This window comes from Falco rusticolus, chromosome 4, assembly GCF_015220075.1.
Source record: "Falco rusticolus isolate bFalRus1 chromosome 4, bFalRus1.pri, whole genome shotgun sequence".
NCBI lineage: Eukaryota > Metazoa > Chordata > Aves > Falconiformes > Falconidae > Falco > Falco rusticolus.
This window is the reverse complement of record NC_051190.1, coordinates 33,290,738-33,315,000: the sequence shown is the minus strand read 5'-3', so window position 1 is coordinate 33,315,000 and position 24,263 is coordinate 33,290,738. Positions and strand designations below refer to the sequence as shown.

General features: G+C 43.4%; 2 protein-coding genes and 1 non-coding gene across 9 annotated transcripts in view; 2 read left to right on the top strand and 1 right to left on the bottom strand.

The window, feature by feature from the left end:
* Positions 1-883: 883 nt before the first annotated feature.
* Positions 884-5,150, top strand: LOC119147817 (putative short-chain dehydrogenase/reductase family 42E member 2). The gene is made up of 5 exons (XM_037387248.1): positions 884-1,249; positions 2,209-2,274; positions 2,949-3,012; positions 3,700-3,773; positions 4,395-5,150. The coding sequence occupies exons 1-5, from the start codon at positions 1,166-1,168 to the stop codon at positions 4,641-4,643; spliced, it is 537 nt and encodes a 178-aa protein (XP_037243145.1). The 5' UTR covers positions 884-1,165; the 3' UTR covers positions 4,644-5,150.
* A 993-nt stretch (positions 5,151-6,143) lies between these two features.
* TRNAL-UAG lies at positions 6,144-6,225 on the bottom strand. The gene has a single exon. It is a non-coding gene; the product is annotated as a tRNA-Leu (tRNA).
* A 3,748-nt stretch (positions 6,226-9,973) lies between these two features.
* Positions 9,974-24,263, top strand: part of EEF2K (eukaryotic elongation factor 2 kinase) — a 34,260-nt gene continuing 19,970 nt past the window's right edge. For 3 of the 7 annotated variants that reach the window (XR_005103691.1, XM_037383692.1, XM_037383688.1), the window contains exons 1-5: positions 9,974-10,089; positions 17,471-17,795; positions 19,581-19,631; positions 21,468-21,568; positions 23,715-23,775. Coding sequence is in view for 6 of the 7 variants with exons in the window: in XM_037383692.1 (XP_037239589.1) it covers positions 17,550-17,795; positions 19,581-19,631; positions 21,468-21,568; positions 23,715-23,775 (459 nt within the window). In the remaining variant the exon portion in view is untranslated. Of the gene's footprint in view, positions 10,090-15,376; positions 15,575-17,470; positions 17,796-19,580; positions 19,632-19,888; positions 20,072-21,451; positions 21,569-23,714; positions 23,776-24,263 lie in introns of those variants that run through there. The other 4 variants (XM_037383690.1, XM_037383691.1, XM_037383693.1 and 1 more) reach the window with 4 other exon arrangements.

The following is a 24,263-nucleotide window of genomic DNA, read 5'->3' as shown; positions in this document are numbered from 1 at the left end:
AACAGGCATGATATTCTGTCTGTAAAGAATGTATAGTAAGTTAAAAAAGCCTTTTTAAAACACATGTAACTCCAGCTTCATAATTTAATGCTTACTATAATTATAAGATTCAGGCCAACCTATGATTTTTCAAATGTCTGCTTGCATGCAGCTTACACCAAATGGCTTAAAATATTAATGAAAAGGGATAGGACAAAATATCTTATTTCCAGTCTCAACTATTAACAGCTTTCACTAACCAATGAAACAAGTTAAGGAGTCCGAAGTGTGTTCTGGTACAATAGGTTACTAAAGGGCAAACAGCTGAGGTGCTCACATTTTACTCTTTTGCACTTGCTGTCTTTTAAACTGTAGGACTAGCACAGTGTTTGGAATATGATCCCTGTAGAATTATACGAGTCAGTTATTTTAAAAGCATTAGTACTATATAAAGTTACGCACAGCTTTGAGGAAAGAATAAATTTAAGCTTACCCCACAATAAATTCTTCTGTTTTATGGCTGAGGTAGGGAATTATATTTAAGTCAGCCAAGGTATAATTTATCATCTCCTAAATAAAATAATTTATAAAAATGGCAAGTGTCATTTTAGTTAAAACTGATATGTTCGCTTAGGCCCTGAAAAAAGGATAGTCTTTAAAAAATTCCACTTAAAATTTTAAGTTTATTTGTTATGAGCCCATTATGCCACTGTAACCTTTTGCAGTTTCTAAAATATAGCTGTTAAATGAAAAATGTGACACTTGGCTTTACCTTCCATTTTTTCCCAGCCAAAGCTATTTGTTAAATTTAATCCTATTTTGTGAATACTTCTGATCCACTCAGAACTGGATCTTACCTTTCCATACAATATTTTACTTATCCTTAGAAGAAACTTGTATTTTTTGTAAATTCAGGACATATTGTTTTCAATATGTTCTTTGATCTGTCAACATGAGCAATATTTTCAGAGGTCTCTGCACTTCTCTTGATTCTTTTTAATTGATTACTGGGGGGGGGGGGGGTTGGTTTTGTTAAGTAGAGACAAACCTACATTTAGCTGGACAAGAAAATGCACTGTACCTCACTTTAAAACCCATTTTGCTTTGGTTTCATGCTTATTTATGTCTACAGAAGAATATTGAGAGAGGGCTACTTAGCTTCAAGTTTGGGGACCCTTCTGCTAAAATGAACTGGGTGCATGCAGAGAATCTTGTACAAGCTCAAATACTAGCTGCTAAAGCTCTCACCCCTGAAAAGAACTACATAGCTGTAAGTAAACAATAAAAGCATCACAGTAGATTTCACTTGATAGTGGATCCTGCCACTGTATCCTGTACTATAGTAACTACTGTAGTAACAGTAATTAATGTTTTAGCTTCTGTTGTTGTCTGTGGGTTTAGTTGACAAATGTGCTATGAACAATGTGGGACACAGCAGCATTGGCTGTGCAGTGTGTTAAGAGTTGGAATATTCAATTCTGTAAGAGTATCTCCATCGCTGCATTTCTGTAATTTACTATTTGCCATTTCTGGAAGACGAGCAAAGGATGTTTGCTACGTCAGAAATGGAATTGGAAGTTCAGGCAGATTTATCCTCTGTTCCTCTGTATATATAGATGCATAGATAATGTTCTGAACTGTGATAACCAGGTCTTCCCGCACCATACACAAATAAAAGCACACTTCATTTGGATTCATTGATCTAAATAATAGTTACAACTGTTTTCCTCCTTGTAAACAGTTTTTTATTTGACCTAGAAGCACTACCCTTAAAGTATATTAGAAAGATCTTTAAAGTAGATTAAAACACTTTTTCTAAACCCGTAAAAGCAAAAGGGAAAGAGATAACTTACGCCTTGGTTACACAGATGGAGGCTTACGGATTTCAGTAAGTCTTAACTAGACCAAGATCAGAACATGTCCCACCATTTGGTGAATACATGTTAACAGCGCAAGTCAGATATGGCACCTTGCCATGCATTTAGTAATCTCCATATAGTCAGTATAGCCATCCTGTATAGGCACCTGTCCACCAATTTCATTGCACACTTTAGTGCACAACTGATTGAAACACGTGTAGAGAGTTTGTTGACTTGTATGTACATCCAAGAATATTTTATTTTGCTGTATTATTTTAAGCTATTCATACGGAATGAGATACAGAAAAAGAAGTAAATATATATGCATTATTATTTTTACTAACTTGTCTCTTCTCTACCTCTTTAACAGAGCGGCCAGGTGTATTTCATTAATGATGGTGAAAAATTCAACCTTTTTGAATGGTTAACTCCACTTGTACGTGCAGTATATACTTTATCTCCAAATACATTAATTTCCTTGACTATACAACTCCAGGTCTTGTGTGCATGTTACATTTGGTATGTTTGCTTTGGGTGTAAGAGTTCCATTCTGAATGTGGGTTTAATTCCTGCTTGAAGTCCCATGGGATTACAGCTGTAACAAAGCCTACCTAAAATACTGCATTAAAGCAACTTTCTTCACTGAGACCAAAAGACCATCTAAACCAGTATCCTCTTTGGAGCTGCCATTATCTTAATCTCTGGAGCGCACATCTGTTAATGGCGGATATTTTGGGTAGACAAAAACCATAAATCTTAATTATTAAACTGTAATATAAATTCTTTTCAAAAGACCATTTTATTGTTAACGATGGGCTCAAAACCATAAATGTGTTGCAATGCTAAATTAGGTATCAGGACATTGTGACATTTTGATCAACTAGTATGAACTTTTTTTTTTTTTTAAGACTGTCACTTGAAAATTACATCACATCTGCATGTGGCATTTAAGTAGAATCCCCTGAAAAATTGAAAACTCAAAATAGTAACAGCAATGATGAATTTTTCTGTTTTATCAGTAAATATTTCCACAAACATCTTATGTATTGAAACTTTAAAACCTTGTTGGAGGTTTCTGGTTTTTTCAGTCTTTTTTTAAATCTCTTTCAGTTTGAAAGATTAGGTTGCAGTAAGCCATGGATACGTATTCCTACTTCCTTAGTTTATGCATCAGGTAAAAATATTTTATCAACGTTTCTCTTTCCTGTCCACACTACCCTTATTCCTAATTGTAACAGAATGTTGTGGTTTTTTTAATTTGCCCACAGTTTTCATGTATAAAAATAATATGCTGTGGGCTCATAGAGTGTGCAACAGTTAGGGGTAAAGTTCAGTCTATCCAGTGTGTTCAAAACAGAATGATTTCTTATTTAAGTCCCACAAAGACAGAGTTTATGTAGGACTTCACAGATGTGTAACTTTGTATAAATATGAAAGGTTAAATGTAAAAATCCATGACTTCAGAGATACGCTGAAGAATATCTCCTTTGCAGCATGGGCAATTTCTGGTTCTCCTGTATCCCATGCTCTCTCCAGATTCAACCCCCATGTGCAGCCAAGACAGAATCCAACTTCGAGTATTGTTACCACATTTTTTATGAAGTCTCATGATCTTTTCACTAGACCTGTGACAAACCCTCCAAACCCTTTTCACACAAGCACCCTAATTCAGGCTGACTAAAGTATTAAGATTAAATCCAGCCCCTTGTGGCAAGTAGTCCCACTGATGCTGGTAACAGTGTCCTGAGCTCTTAGGTATGTGATTATCCTTCACTATTATATATGGTGCGAGATATGCTAAAATCATAGTAGCATAGCAATGTACTGTTCTTACCTCAAGTATAAATCTTTTGTTGTGCAGCCATGATAATGGAATACCTTCATCTGATGCTGAAACCATTTGTTGAACTGTCCCCACTGCTGACCAGAAATGAGGTAAAGTCTCTGTTTGTAAACTCCCCTTAATTCTCACAGGATGCATACATACCTGTTAATACTGAGCGATGATGTAAGGTTAAGTCAGTAGAGAATAAAATCCACCCAGTACTACTTCAGCCTCCAGTTTTCAGGGCAAATGCATGTTTTGTACATTTTAACCAATATATTCTGCTCCTGACCATGATCTTTGAAAAGATACGAGCTTATGCTTGCCATCTGGGAGAGGCTGCTTCGGCCCCTTCCTTCCAAGGCCCAGTATCCTGTATGGCTCTGGCTGTGCGGTTGGGCCCTAATTTCTGAAGAAATTTAGGCATCTAAGAGATGGCTTTCATCTGCCTCCTTAGGTACATAAACAAGAGTGCCAAACATTTTTTGAGGGTGTTTTCAAGATGGCGGATTCCGTTTTGCAGCTTTTACTGCCTATTTGGGCTTTCAAGATTCTCTTTTTGAGTGAACAACTTTAAAAATAATGTGACATAATGTCAATAGGACGTTGATATAATGTTGGGGGGGGGTTATTTTACATTTCCTTTAACTGTGTTTTTGCTACCATTTACAGACTTTGTTCCAACTTCCTATGTATTCATATCTTTGTATGTTGACTCTTTTGCCCTATAGGTACAGAACATTTCTATAACTCATACGTTTCGAATAGACAAGGCACGGAGTCAGCTGGGGTACAGCCCAGAGAAGTTTGCATTTGCTGATTCCGTGGACCATTACATTAAAACCAGACCAGAAGCCCAGAATCATCATATCTTCTTCAAAGTGTTGCTTTCTTTAATTGTTAGTTCAAGTTTGATCTTTTTTTCTCTAAGATTTGATGGCCTTTCAGTTTTGCATTTTTTTAAAGAAACACAACACTGACTTGCAGGAAGTGCACGTACTCAGTCACAGTACTGCTAGCTGGATCATTCTAATCTCCACAATAGTTACTGGCCCCAATGCAACAAACAGGCAGTTATTTTTAAATTTAAAACCAAAATTCTAATGTATCAGTAGCTGTACTCAAGAAATTAAAATACAGTAAACAATTATGGCCAAATCACTGAAACACAGTAGACTCCAGATTGTTGCCTCTGTTTATTTCACAACAAAAAACCAACTTTCCAAGTTGGTTGCTGAAGTAAATGAGAACCTGCAGAAAGAACAAGAGCTACAGCCAGCCTACCATGCTTCACTGGTGAAGAAAAATGGTTAAAATAAGAAGAAGGTTTGACCACAGCTGCTGCCATGGCTCACTACCTTGGGGAACTGTGGAACAAGCAAAGGGACAGACAGAACAGGTTACTGTAAATAACACCAGCTGTACGGAGAGAATTCACTGTGTACATTTCTTTGGTGAATTAGCTGTATCACTGCATATGAGGGAAAATAAAAGCATACTTGAAACTTCCCTGAAGTCAGTCCTGTGCCTCCGTGCACGCTGTTCCAGAACGGCTCCCTGCCCTGCCCCTGGGGTGCAGAGCCACCTCTGACAGCACCTCAACAGCTCAGCGGCGCAGGCGATACATGCAGGTAAGGTTTTTCACGAGTGTAAATGGTGTATTTAGTTAAATTATAAGTTATTAACTAAGTTACATTAGTTAAGTGTATTTGTGTCCAGTACTGAGAGGAACCTGCCGCTCTGAGTTTGCAGTAATCTCTGTACTGCTTCCTTTACCTTCCCTAGTTACTGAGGTCAACAACTAACAACGTAGTTGCATATCAGCTGAACTCGAGTTACAACTACGTTTTTGCAACTAATTTCTAAAGCGTCGCAATCCTACTGAGCAACGCCCTGCATTAGCTAAAGTGAACCATGTGCTTTTAGAATTAACTGTTAATGGGCCTAAAGCAGATGGGGTCTGGAACTGACCACTCCCTGCTCCCCGGCTGCTCATGCTGCCCCTTTTCCAGCCTGTAACATGGGGAGGGAACCATGGAGAGCATGGAGCTTGGGAAAGGAGACAGTGCCGGGGAAGAGGCAGGAGTTCTAGGGGGTTCAATGGCGGGGGGCGGGTGTAACCACAGATGGATTTGAGAATTCCGGAGGCGCGCAGAGCTCGCTCAGCCGCCTCGGTGCAGGGTGGGCAGCAACGGGCAGGGGCACTGCCCGTGGGCGCAGTAAGCCCAGCACAGCACGGGAGAGCAGAACTACCGACGCTAGAGTGGCTGGATGTGTTTCTAAGCCGAAAGGAACGCGTGGCACGGCGGCCCCTTTCCCCCGCGCATTCCACAACTTCGCATCACTCGACGTTGACGCCCGTGATCAGCACCCCCTGCACCCCGAGGCGCGGTGCCCGGGCCGCCCCCGCTGGCCGCCCCCACGGCCTCGCTGGCCGGGCGGCGAAAAGGAGCCGCCGCCGCGGCAGGGACAAAACAGCTTGGCAGCGGTGGGATTCGAACCCACGCCATCGAAATGACTGGAGCCTAAATCCAGCGCCTTAGACCACTCGGCCACGCTACCGCCTGGGTGCTCATCCGCCCTCCAGGCCTCTTTCTGCGAGGCGGCGCCGCCGCGCTCCCCACCCAGCCCCGCGCGTCGCCCACCCGCTGCCTGCGCGATCATGACGCCGCCCGGCGCCCTCCCTGCCCGGGAAACGCAACTACTGCGGACCGCCGCGCTCGCCGGCGGAGCGCTCCGTGCCCCAGGCCCCCGCCCCAGGCCCCGCCGGCCCCCCGCGCCCGACAGGTGGCGCCGCTGCCGCACGCCCGGAGCTGGCTGCACACGTGTCCCGGCCGCCGCCCGCGCTGACCCCCGGCCGCCGCCTGGGCAGGCCAGAGCGCGGCCCTCGCCCTCCCCCGGGGCCCGGCCGGCCGCCAGGTCCGGCCCCCGTCTCCTCCCGCCCCGCTCCCCCGGGGATCAGGCCGTCGGGCCGCGCCTCGGGGCGCTCTGACCGCGGCGGGCGCAGGCCGGCACCGCGACAGGCGCTGTTCCCCGCGGCGGAGCGCTGCCCCTCCAGAGGGCGCGGACCCCGGGAGGGCGCGGACCCGCTGCCCCAGGCTGCCCACGCTGCGGCACGCAGTGAGGGCAGCCCTTCGCGGCTGTCTCGGCCCGCACACAGTCCTCGGCCTCCCAGGCAGGACCCCCTGCCTTCACCCCTGGCTTCTGCCGGCCCTCCCGGCGCAAGGGCTAGCGGCCTCCCCGCCAGCGGCTGGCTTTGGCAGCACAGCGGCCCTGGCTGCGCCATCTCCCTGGGCCAGAAGGCCCCTGGCTGCCTGTACCGCGGTGCGGCTCAGCATGGAGCGGCAGAGGCCGGTGGCAAGTGCAGCTGGTGGCCAGGGCTGCCTGCCTACTGCTGGCCCTGCCGCCCCGCAGCCTGGCTTACCTGCTGCTGCCAGCACGGGCATGGCGTGAGCCACGCTACTCCTGTCCACCTCGCTGGGGGAGCTGGGTTTGGCAGCCGGGGCCAGATTCAAGCTGTTGCTGGCGAGCAGAAAAACCGAATTATCTTACTCAGGGAGGCCTGCAGGAGGAATTTGTATAATTAGTTTGTGGACAGAGCTAAAACATTAGGACTAAATGCAGTGGAATTAAAACAATACAGAGAAATTGTCTACCACTGCTCTTCCCATAGGAAGTCATCCACTGGTGCTCCAAGAAGTTTTACGCATGCATACTATACGCACCTACCATATGGCTGAAGCGAGTTTTATGACCAACTGGATTTACCTTGTAGGAAGGGACTGGCACAGGAGTGTATAGGCACAAATTGTCAGAGAGTTAATTGATTTACAGGCAATTTTTCATCTGCATTTTCAAATGAATGCAGAACAAAATTGCTCTGAAGTTAGTGTTGTCTGGGGTGTGCTTTCCTTTTTCCTTTCAAAAACCACAGTTCCCTAGAACAGCAATTTCTAAACAACCTCATTTAACACAAGCATGCTGGAACTTTACAGGCTTCAGTGTCTCGGAAAATATATGTATGCATTGCTGAATGTACAAAATGAACAATATACTAGACATGCAAGCCACTAACTTCCTAGGTTTCCATTTTAAATTTATTTTTTACTATTTTCAAACAAAAAAAAAAGTGATTCAAACTCCTTAAGTGTTAAGAATACAATAGGTAACGTCTAAATAGAAAACTAAAACTAGAAGATGCAGCATGTCTGGGCTAATGTCTAATATCACTATACATCTTTAGTATTTCTTCAAATGCTTTTTTGTAGTCACCAGTTGTTCTTTTAAGAAAATGTTACAGAGAAGCCCCAGGCTAATCTGGAAAATAAGTATGCCCTTGCATATGGGTACCAGAACTAGCTTATTTTAAAGCATGAGAAATGTGTAGCTCAAGATGGTATAACCTAATTATGTTCCGAATATAGCAGAACACTCTCCATGAGGATATATAGCATCATACAGCTGTATGCCACTGGTTGCCTTTTAGTCCACAACAGCGTTGTGTGTTTGGGTGAGTTTAAAGCCAGTTACTCTTGTGACTTGTTCTGTTGTGCTCAGGTACCATGCCGGTAACAGTATTCCAGTGTTATCAGTAGCCTGTGATAGCAGATGGTTACTTTTTTTAACCATTATCAACAAATTTTCATGCAGTGGGAACCAGACATCTGGCTTCCACCGGGCCTTCAGAATTAATTTGACAAGTCTGCCCCCTTCTCAGGCCCTGCTGCCAGGCATCCTGATGGCAGCCCTGCCGGGTGCTGCTCTCCCCAGGGAGCTCAGCTGGGCTGCCTGCAGAAACGAGAAAAGGGGAGATGCACATTCTGGTGCTAATGGGGCAAAAGCGCTCAGTTTTCGATAGCTGTTAATATTTACAACAGTGATTTGCAGCTGGGCTATTAATAGCACCTCAGAGATTTTCTGCACAATCCACAAACATTGTAAATGTGTTGAATTTGAGCTTAAACTCTGCAGGAATTTGAGGCTACCCAGAAATGTGCCTTCAGGAAGCAGCATTGAAAGAGGGCTCAGTCAAGTCTCCACTTAACGTTCTCAAAGGAGCGCTGCGCCCTCAGCATAGTGCTGGAAATCACTGCCAAAATGTCAGGTACCCTTGAACTGCAGACAGCGTTCCTGTACACACATGCTGCTCCCTCCAGTGCCTAAACTAAAATGCAGTTTAATCTATGCAAGTAATGGCAGTAGCAGGCAGGTGTTCCTGGCAGAGAGTCAGAGCATCTGCTCAGTGTGTTTTTAATTAAATATTACTAATCTTCCTCCTGAAGATTATCTCAGCACTAGCATTGCAGCAGCATTTATCTCTCTGTTGCCTTCCTCTTTGGAGAGCACAGGGATTGTGCCTTCTTCTGTCAGTGCTGTCACGAGTGGCAGTCACAAAGAACACACTCACATCTTCCAGTCTCGGTTTTATAACCCTTACTCATGGTAAAAAGCACTAATGAGGATTATTTACACAAGAGAGAGATTCAACAACAGTCAGAAGTGGCCGGCTCTTTGCAGGCTTCCAAGCAATACAATTCAACCGGAACCTATTTACATTTATTTCCATGTAACCCATGAAAGGATAAGGAGTTTGTTTAAATTTCCCACAATTTGTAACTTGGGAGAAAAGCTGAAACATAAGCGTTTTCAATCCAGAAGGCCAGTGTTTCAGGAAGAATGCTAATGTGGGTGCTTTGAGGAAACATGGTCTTTGGAACTTGCATTCTGATGCATAATTCTGCCATTTTTCACGGGGAAGTGGAGCACTGTGCCATTTAATTTAGCTGACGAGGCCAACCTGAAGTGCACAGCGCCCCCGAAGGCCCCCCCAGCCTACTCCCTCTGCCTTCCCCCTGTGCTGGGGTCCTGGAAGGCTGCCGTGCAGTGGGCCTTTCCCCTGGGACCACCTGCCCAGGGAAACCCACCTCTTGGCTCCAAATCCAAAGGAAGGAGAAACGAAAGGAAGCTCAGGCGCGGCTCCCGTGAGCCGCGCTCCGAGCGCTGGCTTCACGCGGGTCTCCAGCGCACCCGCTTCCCCCTTGCCCCGGGATCCCTGCATTTCTAACACCTAACGCTGCCAATCGGGGAGTTTCTCCTCACATTTTCATAGGTTTCCTCACAGGAAAACAGTATCGGGGGACTCCCGCCGTCGCTACGAGCGGATGGCGCCCGCCCCGCGCAGCCGCTGAGGAGAGGGTGAGGTGCCACCCGCCCGCGCGCTGGGCGGGAAAGCCGCGGAGGCGGGAGGCAGTGGAGGGGGGGGCGGGAAGGCGGTGGCGGGGGGCGGTGGCGGCGTTGCCCGCCTCCCCTCAGCAGGGCGGCTGCGCGCCCGCCTGCCGTGGGCCGGGCAGCGGCGGCAGCGGAATCGCTCGGCAGCGGAATCGCTCGGCACCGGGCCGGGCGGCGGGGCTGCGCCGCGCTGAGACGGTAGGTGCCTTCACGGGGCGGGGGCCGACAGCGGCGGGGGGTCGGGTCCGCCGAGGCTGCTGCTGGCGGCGCGAACGTACCGAGGGCGGAATGGGCGTTTTTAATTACAGAAAACGATGACTGGCTTGGCGGTTCGAGCTTGTAAAGGGCCGGTGGCCAAGCCGTGAGCTTATGAGGTGACCGAAAAATAACCTTATATAGTTGTTGTATTGGGCAGCACTCCTGCACTTTACGCCTGGAGGTAATGGCTCCATCCGTACATGTTACTAGGGCTGTGCAGTTAATTTTAGGGCACACCGAATTTAAAAGTGTGGAAATACTGTTTGTAACTCTAGAACCGGGGGGAGAGGGGGGAAGGTCGTGGTGTGTGGGGGGCTGCAGGCAGGGTGGCGGGCTGCTGGCGGGGTGACAGGCTGGACTCCTGGCAGGGTGACAGGCCACGGGCAGGGTGATGGGCCAGCCAGCCGTGGGGTGACAGGCCAGACCCCCAGCGGGGTGACAAGCTGCCAGTGGACAGGGTGACAGGCCACCTGCGGGCAGGGTGACAGGCTGGACCCCCAGCAGGGTGACAGGCCGCAGGCAGGGTGACAGGCCGCTGGCGGGGTGACGGGCTGGCTCCCCTCCGGGACTGATCGTGTTTGGGTAGTTTTCCAAATGCCTCTGTAGGCGTACAGCATGGGTTCAATTAACAGCGCGGAGTACTGATCTTACAGAAAGTCGGTGATTGTTACTTGTTCAGTGCATTAAAAGCCAGTTGAAATGACAGGGCTATTAAAGACAATGGAAGGACATTTTCAAGTTATCTTGAAAGTTCCTTTTATACCCTTGTGTTTTGGCTGCTGCTAACATAGTATTTGCTGGTGTGTTTGGCAGAAGGGTGGACTTGGCTTAGAAGGGTTGTTTCTGTGCCTTTATCGCTTGCAACTCTAAAATCCGTTGGCATGTTCGAAGCCGCAGTGTGGTTCCTTGCACAGGGTTTTGAGTCTCAAATGCTTCGTACTCAGCTGGCATAGACGCACTCTCCCATTTGCTTCATGAATTTTGCATTGCTGCTCTCTAACACGCTCAGGCAAGTGCCATGTGTTATCCCAGCTGTGCTTGCAGACAAACTGAATGTCATTTGTGTCCTGCCGTTTGCAGTGATGACACACTGGAAGGGACCTGAAGTAAATGCTTACCATTAGAAGATCTGTACTTGGTAAAACCAAGTTTGTCAAAAGTAGCCAGTAAGCTGAGACATCTCTTTTTTTAATCTTGTTTTTTATCACAGCTGTTAACCTTGACTCGCTAAACCTGTTTTCTTGCCGGTATGCAGTGCAGATGGGAATAGATGTTTGTGTCACAAGGGTCAGCTGGGTGTTTGGAAAGCACAGTAGTTCTGAACGTGCTATGGGATGTTAACATAGCTAGTGGGATTGTTCCGGACCATGTTATATAGTTTTGTGTCTATAGTTTCTAAAGATGATAATGGTACTTTGTAAGGCACACAGCCTGCATAGTTGTTGAGGTTAAATTTCAAGTCAGTATTTTATAAGAATGTTAATCTGAGAAGTGATTTCTCTCTTAAAGAAAAAAATAGCTTGCTACTGTTACAGGTATCCTACTAGATGGCTTTAGCTGATGGTGGTATTAAAAAGGGATTTAGTATTACACCAGTGAGAGCTGGGTCATTCTTGCTTTAATGCTTCTTTACAAGAGAAGATGGGACTTCTGTTCTAGGGTAGTTCCTGTTCCCCTGTCCTGTGCTAAAGAGGGGCAAAGGGCCGTTTCTGAGCTGAAACAGCCACTAAGAAGTAGTGGGAGATGCTCCAGTTGTCCCTTCCTTTGCTCACTAGAGCATTCCTATCGCTTAGCTCTTTGGGATGAATTAAGGCAGGTTTTGATGCTGAGGCAGCTGTGGGGCCTTGCTCAAGGGTCCCACCAAACCCAGCAGTGTTTTGTAACAACAGATACCTACAAGAAACAAGTCATATTCTGACAGCACTGTGATGTGAATTTTCCCCTCTGTTTATCTGTGTTTGCATATGCACTGCACGTGACAACACAGTGGATTGTCCTTGCAACACACCTGCTTCTCCTGGTGGTGTGACTCTTGGATATAAAGAGAAGAGAAGTACTTTAGACAGGCATTGGAAAACCCCAAAATTAATAGACTTGAACAGATTTAATAACCAACTGTATCATAAACTATCTTCATTTTGAATCATGTAGTACAAAGTTGATTAAAAACATGGAATAAATTTTCAAAGTGGATTGGAGTGGGTAGTTTAAATTATAGGTTGTGTGTGATAATGCATGCTTGTAGGCTACATCCTGTTCAGTCTGCCTCTCTTTGCTGCTTAGCCCTAGGAAAGTTTCTGTAGTTCATATTAAAGGCTAAATGATCAAAACATAGCAAAAATAACAGCAATTCCTAGATAGTACAGCTTTATGCCATAATGTAAAAAGTAGAGAATATAAGATGTGGGATGAAGCTCAGGCTGTTTTTGTAGGGCTTTTTGTTGAATAAACTGTGAAGTTTAAAGTAGTGTTTATGTAGTTTAAAGTTTGATTATTGAATTCTGTTTCAAAGAGCATGCTGTGTGAGGGCAGTTTTTAGTTAATACGCTTCCAAAGTAAACACCTCAAGTCCTTTACAAGAAGTTTGATTCTAAGAAAAACACAGAGAGTTTAATAAACACCATTAGCTTTAAATACAAACTGATTTGTGTGATGATTTTCCATTTACACAGCAAGTCACAGGGATCATGAATGTTTGCAATCCTTGCTGCATACACCTGCATTCTTGTTGCTGCTTCTTCTCAGTGTTTGCATGACCCAGTGGGTCTGCTGATGCATGTGCGACTGCAGCAGTAGAAATGAGTGCAGGACAGCAGTTGTGGGTAATGAGGCTAGTCCGGTGCTACAGTATATCCTGGAGTTAGTCCCAGATTTGAAGCATCGTTTTACATCTGCTGTTTGTGTGTGCTGACAAGTAGTAGAGGTTAATGTTCTCGAATACTCATTAGACACTGCTAGGATGATTGCAGTAAAAATGAGGGTAAGGTAGTGGCAGCTGAGGATACCTTCCCCTTCCAGTTATGTGCTACTGCTTCTTTCCCGAAATTACAGCTGTCATGTAGTCTTTGCTAGAAGAGCTGGTCATATGCATGCTCCAAATCTGCTTTGGTGCAAAGTCAGATGAGTTGGCTCAGACCTCTTTCAGCAGTGGTTTGCTGTAGGTGATGCTGCCTGATGTAGGTGGAGTGCTGCTATTACCTGTGGTGCTAGCTGAGCTGTGAGAATGCTACCACCATAGAAAGGCAGTAACCAACAACATAATATTGCTGGTGAAAGCTGCCATACAATAAGGCATTGTTTCTGTGGTGACCATGTTTTGGTAGCCATGGTGTAAGACCTGCAGCTATGAATACTGCGGTAGGAGTCTATCTATCTGTTAATATTTAATGGAGAAAGAAGGCTGAATATGCACAGGGCTGAGGACTAACAGTGAAGCAAAGCTGCAAACCTTCTTCTATAGTTGCCTTTTTAGGCTAGCTATGTGAAAATCCCTGATTTAGCTGGTTGGGTGAGGTTCCTCTAGAGCTAAGCTATTGATGGGACACTTAGAAGTGTCTGCTTGAAGTTGCATGTTGTTGCACAGCCAGTGTTGGGGCCAAATTTTGAAAATTCTAACTAATCCTCTCTTTTGTAGGTGCAGGTATTTTCAAAGTATCTATGTAGACTTCCACCTCTTGCAAGGGCTTTGATCATTACTACATTTCATTTTTCTAGCTTGGAAAACAAATGATACTTCCATTAGATAGATGTCATAAGTAAGGGTGATACTTATATAATATTGAGAACAAATTAAGTGCAATACTCTGTAAGCTCAAATAGTTGTTTTCAGGGCTCCAGGACCAAATGTCTTTTAAGCTCTATCTCATGTGAAACAAATGAATATATGCTGCTTTTTGTAGTCTACTTCTGCCCTCTAATCAAGAACAAAACAAGGCAGACCTGACTGTAATGCTCACAGTACCCATTTGGACAGCCAGCAAAATTCAGTGGCAGACTTGCCAGCAAATATTTGTTTAAACTTGGCTCAATCTGTGTGAAGATTTGTATGATTATTTTGCATTCATCTAACCCTTTCCTGTTTTTCATGCAGCAGAGCAATGTGAATAATGAAAGCTAAAATGAAGAGAAAATGTTCCTATTAATTGGAGTGTGCCTGGAAGTTTGTGCTTGTGCTACTGGTTTCCAATTGCTTCAAAGAAAAACTCTTAAGCACTGATAGTGGTTTAAGAGCCATGATGCAGTTAGTACAGCCGCTTTATTATTCTTAAGGAGGGAAAGTACAGTAAAATCAAGCAGTAGCCCAGTCCCTTGTGTGTCTGTCCCTTTCCAGCCTTCCCGTGGGTAAGCCTATGCTGGCTTTTTATTCTAATCAGAGAAGTGCTTCTGAAGGGAGTCTCCTGATCATTTCAGCTCATTGTACTTTGAGTCATGTTGAAAAGCAGTCTCAGAGCTGGCAAACTAAACTCCTTGTACATGAAACTTAACTGGAGAACGTAGTGCAGCCACTGGTGGTATCCACTCCCTGAGATCGGACTAGGGTTAGTCTGAAGTAAATCCCTGAGAGGCGGATGGTGAGGATGTCAGACTCAATACAAACCGTCCTGCTCTTCACACCTGCCCCCAGTTCACCGCAGTATTTGTGGTGTGGAGGAAGCTGTGCTGTGTTGGTGCCCACTGGGTTCTTGCCCAGGTGTTGCATTCTCCTGGTCAGTTTTAATGAGTCAGGTTATTCTTTTCTGTGAGCTTGGCTGCGATCAGATTTGCCGATGGACCTCAGAATTGAATAAAAATGCAACAAGAAATAGTGGAGTGACCTGGAAAGCTGCAAGCAGGATACAGTTATAGGGGAATCAGATGTATGTTTTACTCTCAATAGAAGAAACAATTAACAGAAGTGTATAGCAGAAAGCTAATTTCACTTTGGTCTGTGTGTTCACTTTAATGTGGTCTGAGCTTTTGATGTGATTGGGTATTAAAGTCTTTACAGAAAGTCATTAAATTTGGCAGAGACAGGTGTTAGAGACTTCAGGAAATGACTCTGAAACCTAGTGATAGTGCAGTTAATGAGAATAGCGTTTCGGAAAATGTGAGCTGTGACCAATTATAAATACATGTGATAGGGGCGGATTATTGTTCTGTGAAGGTTTCTTTGCTTTTCGAAGCAGCAGCGCATATTAGATGAATCGTGGACCTGCTCCACTCTGGCTGTTTGTATCTTCCTCAATAGCTGGAAACCTCCGTAGATGTGTACTTGATCACGTGAGTGGGCTCAGCAGGAAAAGGACAAGAGTTCAGAGGAAGAAAAGAGCTTTAAGTGCAAGAGTGTCTGGGAAATAGCCTGGCAGTGTGGAAAAGGAGCCTCAGCTATGGAGAAGCACTCTGAAGCAAAGGCACCACGCTGAACAGGAGGCAGGGATGCTGGCAGGTAGCAGCTGTTTCCTACTTGGGCATATATCCCTAGCCGCCTGCTTGGCAGCATATGTTATACATGATGGACTAAAATGAGCTTTTGCCCAGAAGATGTAAAGTTACCCTATTCCAGGGGTGTCACAGCCACCTGCCCCCTTGTGTTTCAGAGGCCTCTTTGCTGAAGCTGTGTTGTGGGGGGGAAGGGGAGACAAGGTCTAGAAATGGGCAACATACCGCTGAAAGTAAATGTTGGTGTCCTACTGCTGATGGCTCTGGACTGTAAAATGTGGAAGAATACAAACTGTTTGCATCTGTATGGCTGGTAATGTGTGAAAGACACAATGCTGACCTTCTGTAGCTTGGGACTGTAGGAATTTAGTTTTGAGTTGTGCTGAATCATCACAAGCTGTTTCTAAGGTGGAGGCTGTTGGGCATGTTCCCACTGCAGTATCTCCAGGAGTGAAACCCAAGTGCCAGGAAAAGTACTTCCATGATTCACTTTTTTATATATATATATAACATATGTCTATTGCAGCAGTTGGGCTGTAGTGTCTGTGCTGTGCTGTGCCTCCCTGAAACTGGTGTCACTAATTTGGAAAAGCTACAGTAAGAGAGGAGACTTGGCAGAGCTGCAGTTCCCATACCCATATGGAACTTCCCATATTGTTTACCGTGTTTAATATTGTTTACATTGTTTAACGTGTCAGAAGACATTCTAGGTAAATATTTCACTGAGGCCACATTCTGGTTGTAGAAATAGTTGAACAGATTTTAGTAAAACCCCATGACCTGCCTGTCTCACATTATTGCTTTTACTTTCAATTTGCATAGTTTACTTCTAAGCTAGGACCCAGGAGAAGCCAAACCCTACCTATTCTGTTCTCTCACAGTCTGGCTACTAAAAAGTTGTAACAACCAATGTCAAAATCAAGCTTTCTGACTTCTTTGGAAAAGGACTGTTAACCAGGGAGAATGTTTTCTTCTTTTAAGCTCTATATGTAAAGCAAACAGAGCTCAGAGACTTGATGCTGTTGAGCAGACTGCCGTATCTGCTGTCTTTAGAGTTGGAAGAGGATTGTTTAGATCGCACAAGACTGGTCCAAAGTGAAATCCTTTTACAGAGTGTGAAAGACAGAAGGGTTGAAGTACTTGTTACACATACCTCCTCTTGTCTCTGTGGTCTGCTGGTGAGTGCACTTGGGCAGCAGCAGTGGCATGGCAGGCCTGCTTTTTTTGCCTCTTTTGTACTTTGTCCTTCTGGGGATGTCCTGGATAGCCTGGGCAATGTGCTGCGCTTTTACTAGCATGCTTTCCACTGTGAACTGCTGGCAACAAGTGAGCTAAAAGCCAACTTAAGTCTCAGCAGCAGAGGCACAGTTTTCTATGTTGTCCTAATAATACTCCCTTCATTGGCATATATGTATGCAATATCCTTGAGAAGACTTGTATTGAAAAAAATTTAAAACCTGTCTGTAATGCTTGATGTAAAACTCCCTTGAGTTTCTAAGACCAGTATTGTGAAACTCAGCATTTCAGATAAGGAAGAATAAAAACATTCAGAGGAGGAGATAGGAGCATTAACAAATGTCAGTCATAAGCAGCAGGTGGTGTTTGCGGTCTCTCAGATTTTATAGAACTGTTCTGTACTTGATTATTTACTTTTCTCAGTCCTGTAGCAATTTAAAAACCTTACAAATTAAAAACCAAACAAAATTAAAAAACTGTTTGGAAACCCAGATCTAGCACTGAAGTGTTCAAAGCCACATGTAAGTATTTAGGTACTTCAGGATCATTTTTACAGAGCCATATGCAAATGATTCTTTTTCTACCAGTGTGCTGACATGAGTTTCATGCATCATTTGTTCTTTTATAACAACCCTTTTTTGTTTGTTTGTTTTTCTCTCCCACCCAGCTTCTTCCCTCCATTTGCATGTGCATTGGAGTAGTGGTTGTTTTAATCATTGCAGGAGTTAAACTGACCTCCTACAAACATGGCAGACGAAGACCTTATTTTTCGTATGGAAGGGATTGATAATGCTAGATCGACTACAGCAAACTCTGGAAATTATCTTGATGCTCATAGTGATGATGAAGACAATTATTTTATCTGTCCAATAACTGATGATCCAGTTTCTAACAAGTCTACTGGTATCAAAGTTGACAATTATTATAGCAACTTAGCGAAAACTGAGCAGTACAGTTCAAGCTCTTCTCCTAGAAACTCCTTTAGCTTTAAGGTAAGTATTGGCTCCAGCCTTCAATAAGTTTTTGGTTTTACTTAGTTGGCATGAGGCATTCTCTTAACTGCTTCATCTCTTGTAACTAACACTTCTCAGCAACAATAACAACAAATCTTTTTTTTTTCCAGACCTGCCAGTAATTCCATTAAGCCAATAGTCTGACACTGCCATGGAATTCCTTACTGTCCCTTTTGGTTCAGTGGGAGATCTTCATCTAGCGATCTTTGATCTAACAAACAATTCACTGCTATTATGATTAAACCATTTAAAAAGCAATATGGTGATTGGGAGGTTTGCAAGATGATACTTGTAAGCTAAATCGGGACCTGGCAGAAGATACTTTATTATGGATTTTGCCGAGCAGAGTTAACAATCCATAATGTTTTTATTTGGACATAAAATTATAAATTATAAAATTTTTATATAGAGAAGGTTTTTTTATAGACGTTTAGGTTATAGCTCTTTCTGGGGCAGCTTTTAACATGTTGACTCTTGTGCTTGGGCATGAAGTGTAACACCGGCAGTAGTTCCTGACAGTGTACTTGAGCAGTGTCTGACCTTTTTGAAACGAATGGCAGTCACAACATTGCAGAGAGGTCAAAGGGGGTGTAGATGGTGTGTCCTTGGCAGTGTGTCCTGTTCCACTCGACTGGCTCCCTTTGCACAGATCAGGTCAGGGAATGGAGCCTCAGGAATGGAAGTGAGTCACTCTATAGGTTAGATATTCCAAATATGCAACATTTGTGGTAAACTGACATGTCTCTTAGATTTTGTCTAGACTAGGATTTAATATATTTTATTAACACACTTCTTGTTATAAATATTAACATATGTTTAATAGATACTCTAAAATCTTGGTTATGCCTAATGCATGCTTTATTTCTGGAGAGATACCAGAGGGTTTATTTCAGTCAGCTGACATACTAAGTAACTCATTAAAAGTGAAATTGTCTTGTCTGCAGTAAAATTTTTACCAGGGCTAGTTAATAGAAACATTGAAAGGTAGATATTCCTAAGGAAGGTGAAGAGTAAGTATAGACAAGAGGACAGATTTTAGTGTGCGCTGTACCAAGCAAGTTAAGACCTGATAGGGAGCTTAGTCTTCGTTTGTGTGTACATTTTAGCATGTACTAAATATTTGCCTCTGGATTTGCAGTGTGAGTTCTGAGTCATGTGGCCTGAGATAAAACTGATGAGGACTTAAGAAATAGCAATTATTTCCTCCTTACTAAGCTATCATATTGTTTCTGCAGAATACATGTGCCCATGCTTTGGTGTCCACAATGTCTAGTTTGGCATTTTAGCCCCTATCACAGATAAAATGCATTGAGTTGAGATGTGGAGCCAGCAATCTCCTTCTGCTGCTTAAGCTGCAGAAATGTTGGATTTCCAACACCATGAAGCAGACAGCCAGGACTGATAATATCTTAAACCACCACAGCCTGGTCTAGTCAGAGTCTACCTGTCGGACCCCAAAGCTAATGGCAGTGTGGGCTATTGATAGTTGCTATTAAGTCTCTGCCTTTAAACAGGACTCAGCAATGTTTAATTAGCTAGTTAATAGACAGGACTCTTTTAATGCATGTTTTCCAATTTAAAAAAATTACCAACTTACCTCAGTAGGTTTGTTTACAAATGTTCTAAGAATGAACTTAAATCAAAGAGTGGCTTTTCAGTGGAATTTTTTAAAAAAAAGTTAACAAAGAGAACAAAGACTCTTTGCCAATCATTTGTCTTATCACGTATATTTTCCTACTTTTATGTTTCTCATGCATCCTTTAGAATGACACACAGCATCGTTCTAAGATTGGCTCTGTGGTTGACCATAGTCGGGTAGGTCAAAAAGAAAATGTGAACACCATCTCTAATAGTTGCATTAAGATTTTTTGTGGTGTGGTTTTTTTTTTCCTTTTATGGCCTTTTTTTGTTCATTATTTTATTGTCTGGGAGAACTGCTTGCCTCAGTCTATAAAAGTCATCAAGTCAAAACTGGAAAAGATATCTGTTGAATGAAATAATACCCATCTTTAGATCTCTACTCTGAAATATCACTTCTTTTAAAGTGCGTATCTGTAGTTGTTTCTTCACAGTGTTCCCTACTGTGGATGAGAATAGAATGGATGCAAGACATCTGCTTAGTCTGTATGGCAGCCGTGTGCCTACAGCAGCAGAAAAACTGCACTGTTAGCACCGTTTCCATGAAGTCCAGCTTCTGTTTGTTTGAAGATTAGAATACAACTTTTGTTCAAAGCACCTCACAAGATCAAGCACAAGTAATTGATTTACTTAAATCATTACCTAGCATGGACACATACCACCTTTTGGAGAGGGACCCTACTCAAGAATGATTTGATATAGATAACTGACCAAGCAATTCTACTTGTTTCTGTCTCTTCCTATTTCTTTCATATGTATCCAAGTATGGAATTCCCCAGTTCCATATGAAATGTGTATCATCACATGATCTGAGGCAACTTCCTTTTCTTATGAAACATGTATGAAATCTTTTTCAGTATGTCTTTTAAACTTGTTTCATTTATTGTAATACTGTGTTCATTTTGTAGTTTTGTTGTCAGAAAGGGGAGCATTTAAGTTGTTTGCAAGATATGAAGAACTACAGCTGAAATAAATGAACAATTTAAAAGCTCAGCTGCTTCAGAAACTTGCTTGATGTCATTGCTAACGTGAATTTACACTGTATTTTTAAAAAGTTTTGACATAGATTTCAATTCAGAGAATTTAAAGAAAAAAGAAAAATAAAAAAAAAAAAAGAATTAAAAAAAGCCCACTAATATTGTAAAAGTTACTGTTTCTGCATACCTGAGATTCAGACAGACAGTAACAAAACCTCAGACCACAGTATTTCTTTACTAGTGGGGGTGCAGTGGCCTTTTCTCCTGCTCACCTTGCAGAAGGCATTTGAGACGTTACAGGATGATATCTTCAGTTCTCTCGGAACAGTACAGTGTAAAAAGAGGGAGATCAAAATGTTAAGTGAAAGCATCTAAATTGGCTGGTAGAGGAAGTTTCTTTATATTCCAGAAAACTCCTTTGGTATTTTTACTATTGACTTGGTGGAGATTGAAATAGCTACTTGTCTGGAATTGTTATAATCATCCATTTTTACAACATTCTAATTTCTTCTTTCCTATGCTGAGCACAGTTTGGGGGCCTTGGGTTTATTTTGCTTTGTTCATATTGCTCTGTTGCTAATGGACTTTTTTATGCTTACACATATGCATACACACAACAGCATATGCTGTTAGTTACAAAAAGTTAAAAATCAAACCAATAAAAGTGAGTTAATGTCCTCTAGGTGTGCCTTATCACTATTTGCAGTGTATGTTAGAGATATTTGCAAATTACAACAGGTCTTACAAATTGTATTTGGGATATACTAGACCAGATTCTGTTCTCAGTAACTTTACAGTGGTGCAAATTAAACTGAGGCCTGATGCTTTATATTTCTGAACTGTGTTTCATTATACTTAAAGCTATAAAACATCAGAGTGTTCTTCTGTACTGCTTGGTCAGTGCTCTGAAGAGTGCTTTGGGGGCTTATGTAGTTGCATATCTTTGTAGCATTGGGATCCTGATGTCCTCTACAAAATGCTGTTGTTGTGAGTTGCTGCTGATTATAAATAACCTGCCAGTTTGTAACTTCTTCAGGAAACCTGGAAACATGCTATTCAGAAAGCCAAGCACATGCCTGATCCGTGGGCAGAATTTCATCTTGAGGACATTGAGACGGAACATGCCACTCGTTACAGGTCTGTGGGTCTTTCTGCTTTTAATGCTGATGTTAAGCAGAATGTGCTGGTTTATGCAAGGACTGTGTTTGTGTAGTGCAGAATATGTGTAATTACATGAATGAAGAGCTGTCAGTAATGTCCAAGGTGAGTGTCTTAACTGAATCTCCCAGGAACATGTAAATACTGCACATCATAAAAAAAAATATATTTCAGAAAACCAGTGTCACACTCTTTCTCTCCCACCTTAGTAGTATTTATGAGTTTCGTCATGTATACAGGAAACAAGGCTGAAAAGTATTTTCTACTTGATTTATTAATGCTGTAAACTTAATCTAATAAGGAAATGAATTCCAATAAAGAGGCAGCATATTTAGTTTAAGTAGTTTAGGAAAAAAAGCAACATAATACTCTGTGCCTTTCCCAAAATAGCAGTTTCACTGTTGCCTGTTTATGCAGTATTGCTTTATGTGGCTGGAATTTGAATCCTTATAAAGCCTAGAATAGCTCAGCATGGTGTACGTGCTAAGACTGAGTTTGGCCCTTAAAGTATTCTCAGTGCTTTAGCACAGGCTTTGCCAAAACATTTACCCTACTGACACAGGTTTCTGGGTGGAAGGGGTAGGAGTTAGAGGCCAGTTAATTACCACTTAGCATCAGTGTTTGGGGAGGCCTCCCTTCCAATCACATAATGCTGTCAGGCAGTGCTTTTCTTCCCCATAGACTGCATCTGTCCCTGGTCAGCCACACAGTCCTGAAATAGTTTGCATATTTTGAAATACAAATAAGTGATAATACTGGTTTAGGGCTACTCGAATACTTAAAAAGAGATGGCTCTGATACTCCTGTCTCCAGCTCTTTTGTCTGCTGCAGACTGGGGTGGTACAGAATATATAAGGGGACATATGGGTGTCTGTATGCATGAAGTACTTGGTGCAAGTCAGGGGAAACAGGCTGGAAACAATCATGTGTTGGTGACTCAACCACTGTGGTTGTCTCTTTGGCTTTTACTGTGTTGGGAATTAAGGGATGGGGAGTCTATATTATCATAGGGTTGTGCAGACTTGCTCCTCCCTTTGTGCAGTGTTGGGCAGTTCTTGGCCCTGCTGCTTTTCACAGCCACAGTTGGTGCTGCGTTCTGCTCACATCCTCTGCAGCCCTGTGGCAGATACCCAGCCAGAACCAGGTTTCTGCAAGCACAGGGTTGGAGGAGACAACCTGTCCAGTGTGTAGGGCATGGTAAGGCTCTTTCTGCCCTGTCATGGTTTAATCCCAGCCAGCAATTAATTACTACCCAGCTGCTCACTCACTCCCCACACAGTGGGATGGGGGAGAGAATCAGAACTCGTGGGTTGAGATAAAGACAGTTTAATAGTTAAAGCAAAAGCCATGCACACAAGCCAAGCAAAACAAGGAATTCATTCACCACTTCCCGTTGGCAGGCAGGTGTTCAGCCATGCCCAAGAAAGCAGGGATCCATCATGCATAATGGTTACTTGGGCAGATAAATGTCATCACTCCAAATGTACCCCTCTTCCTCCTTCTTCCCCTGGTTTTATATGCTAAACATGATGGCATGTGGTATGGAATATCCCTTTGGTCAGTTGGGGTCAGCCATCCCGCTGTGTCCCCTTCCAAGTTCTTAGGCACCCCTAGCTTACTCACTGATGGGATGGTGTGAGAAGCAGAAAAGGCCTTATTGACTCTGTGCAAGCATGGCTCAGCAATAATGAAAACATCTCTGAATTATTAACACTATTTCTAGCACAAGTCCAAAACACAGCCCCATACCAACTACTGTGAAGAAAATTAATACTGCCCCAGCCAAAACCAGCATGTGCCCCTAGTGTAACGCCTAGGCATCACAGAGGAGATTTCACGTCCAAGCAGATAAAGCCTAATTTGTAGTGTTGCAAAAGTTTTGCTTCTGTAGTAGGATCTGTTCATTGTCAACAGGATTCAGTGTCTTTTCAAAGAGCTATACATTTTCTTTTCCACCTGAAGTAAAGAGGGGAGGAGTGTGGTAGAAAGACAAGAAGTTTTTGTGTTGGAGTGGCAGCAACGCTTTGCAACAATCAGCCAGAGATAAGGAAGGATAGGCACTGGGGGTGGGAGGATTTGGGTTCCCTCTGCATTTTTCTAAGAGGTACATCTCCTGATTTTGCAGGTACAATGCAGTTACTGGGGACTGGGTTGAAGATGAAGTCCTTATCAAGATGGCTTCACAAGTAAGATCACTCTGTCCTTCATATTTATTAGCGGCCAATTTCCCACTTCCTGTTACTGAATAGTGGCAGCAATATGTTTTCCTCATACAGAAGTTTTGAAGTCTCAGTGTAGTTCTTTTCTCCTGCCTTTCTTTTTCCTCGGCTCATCCAGTATGTTTTGGTGTCCCAACAGCTTTTTCTCCCCAGAGTAGAGCAGACCATGGAGTCAGCCCTTCCCCATCAACAACATGAGGCTTTTGTTTGCTTCCCAGTGACCTCCCTCCCATTTCCTGCTGGCCTCATCTCTCTGCCTGCCAATAGTCCTCTATGTTGAGTGCTTCCAAATAATTTCTGCTCATAGGATGAACACAGACTGAATTTTTGGTATGTGAGGGTGGAAGCTACTGTCACTTTGCAATTAAATCATGGAGTTAGTGGTGTGTTGGAGTCACAGAATCATAGAATGGTCAGGGTTGGAAGGGACCTCTGGAGATCATTTAGTCCACCCC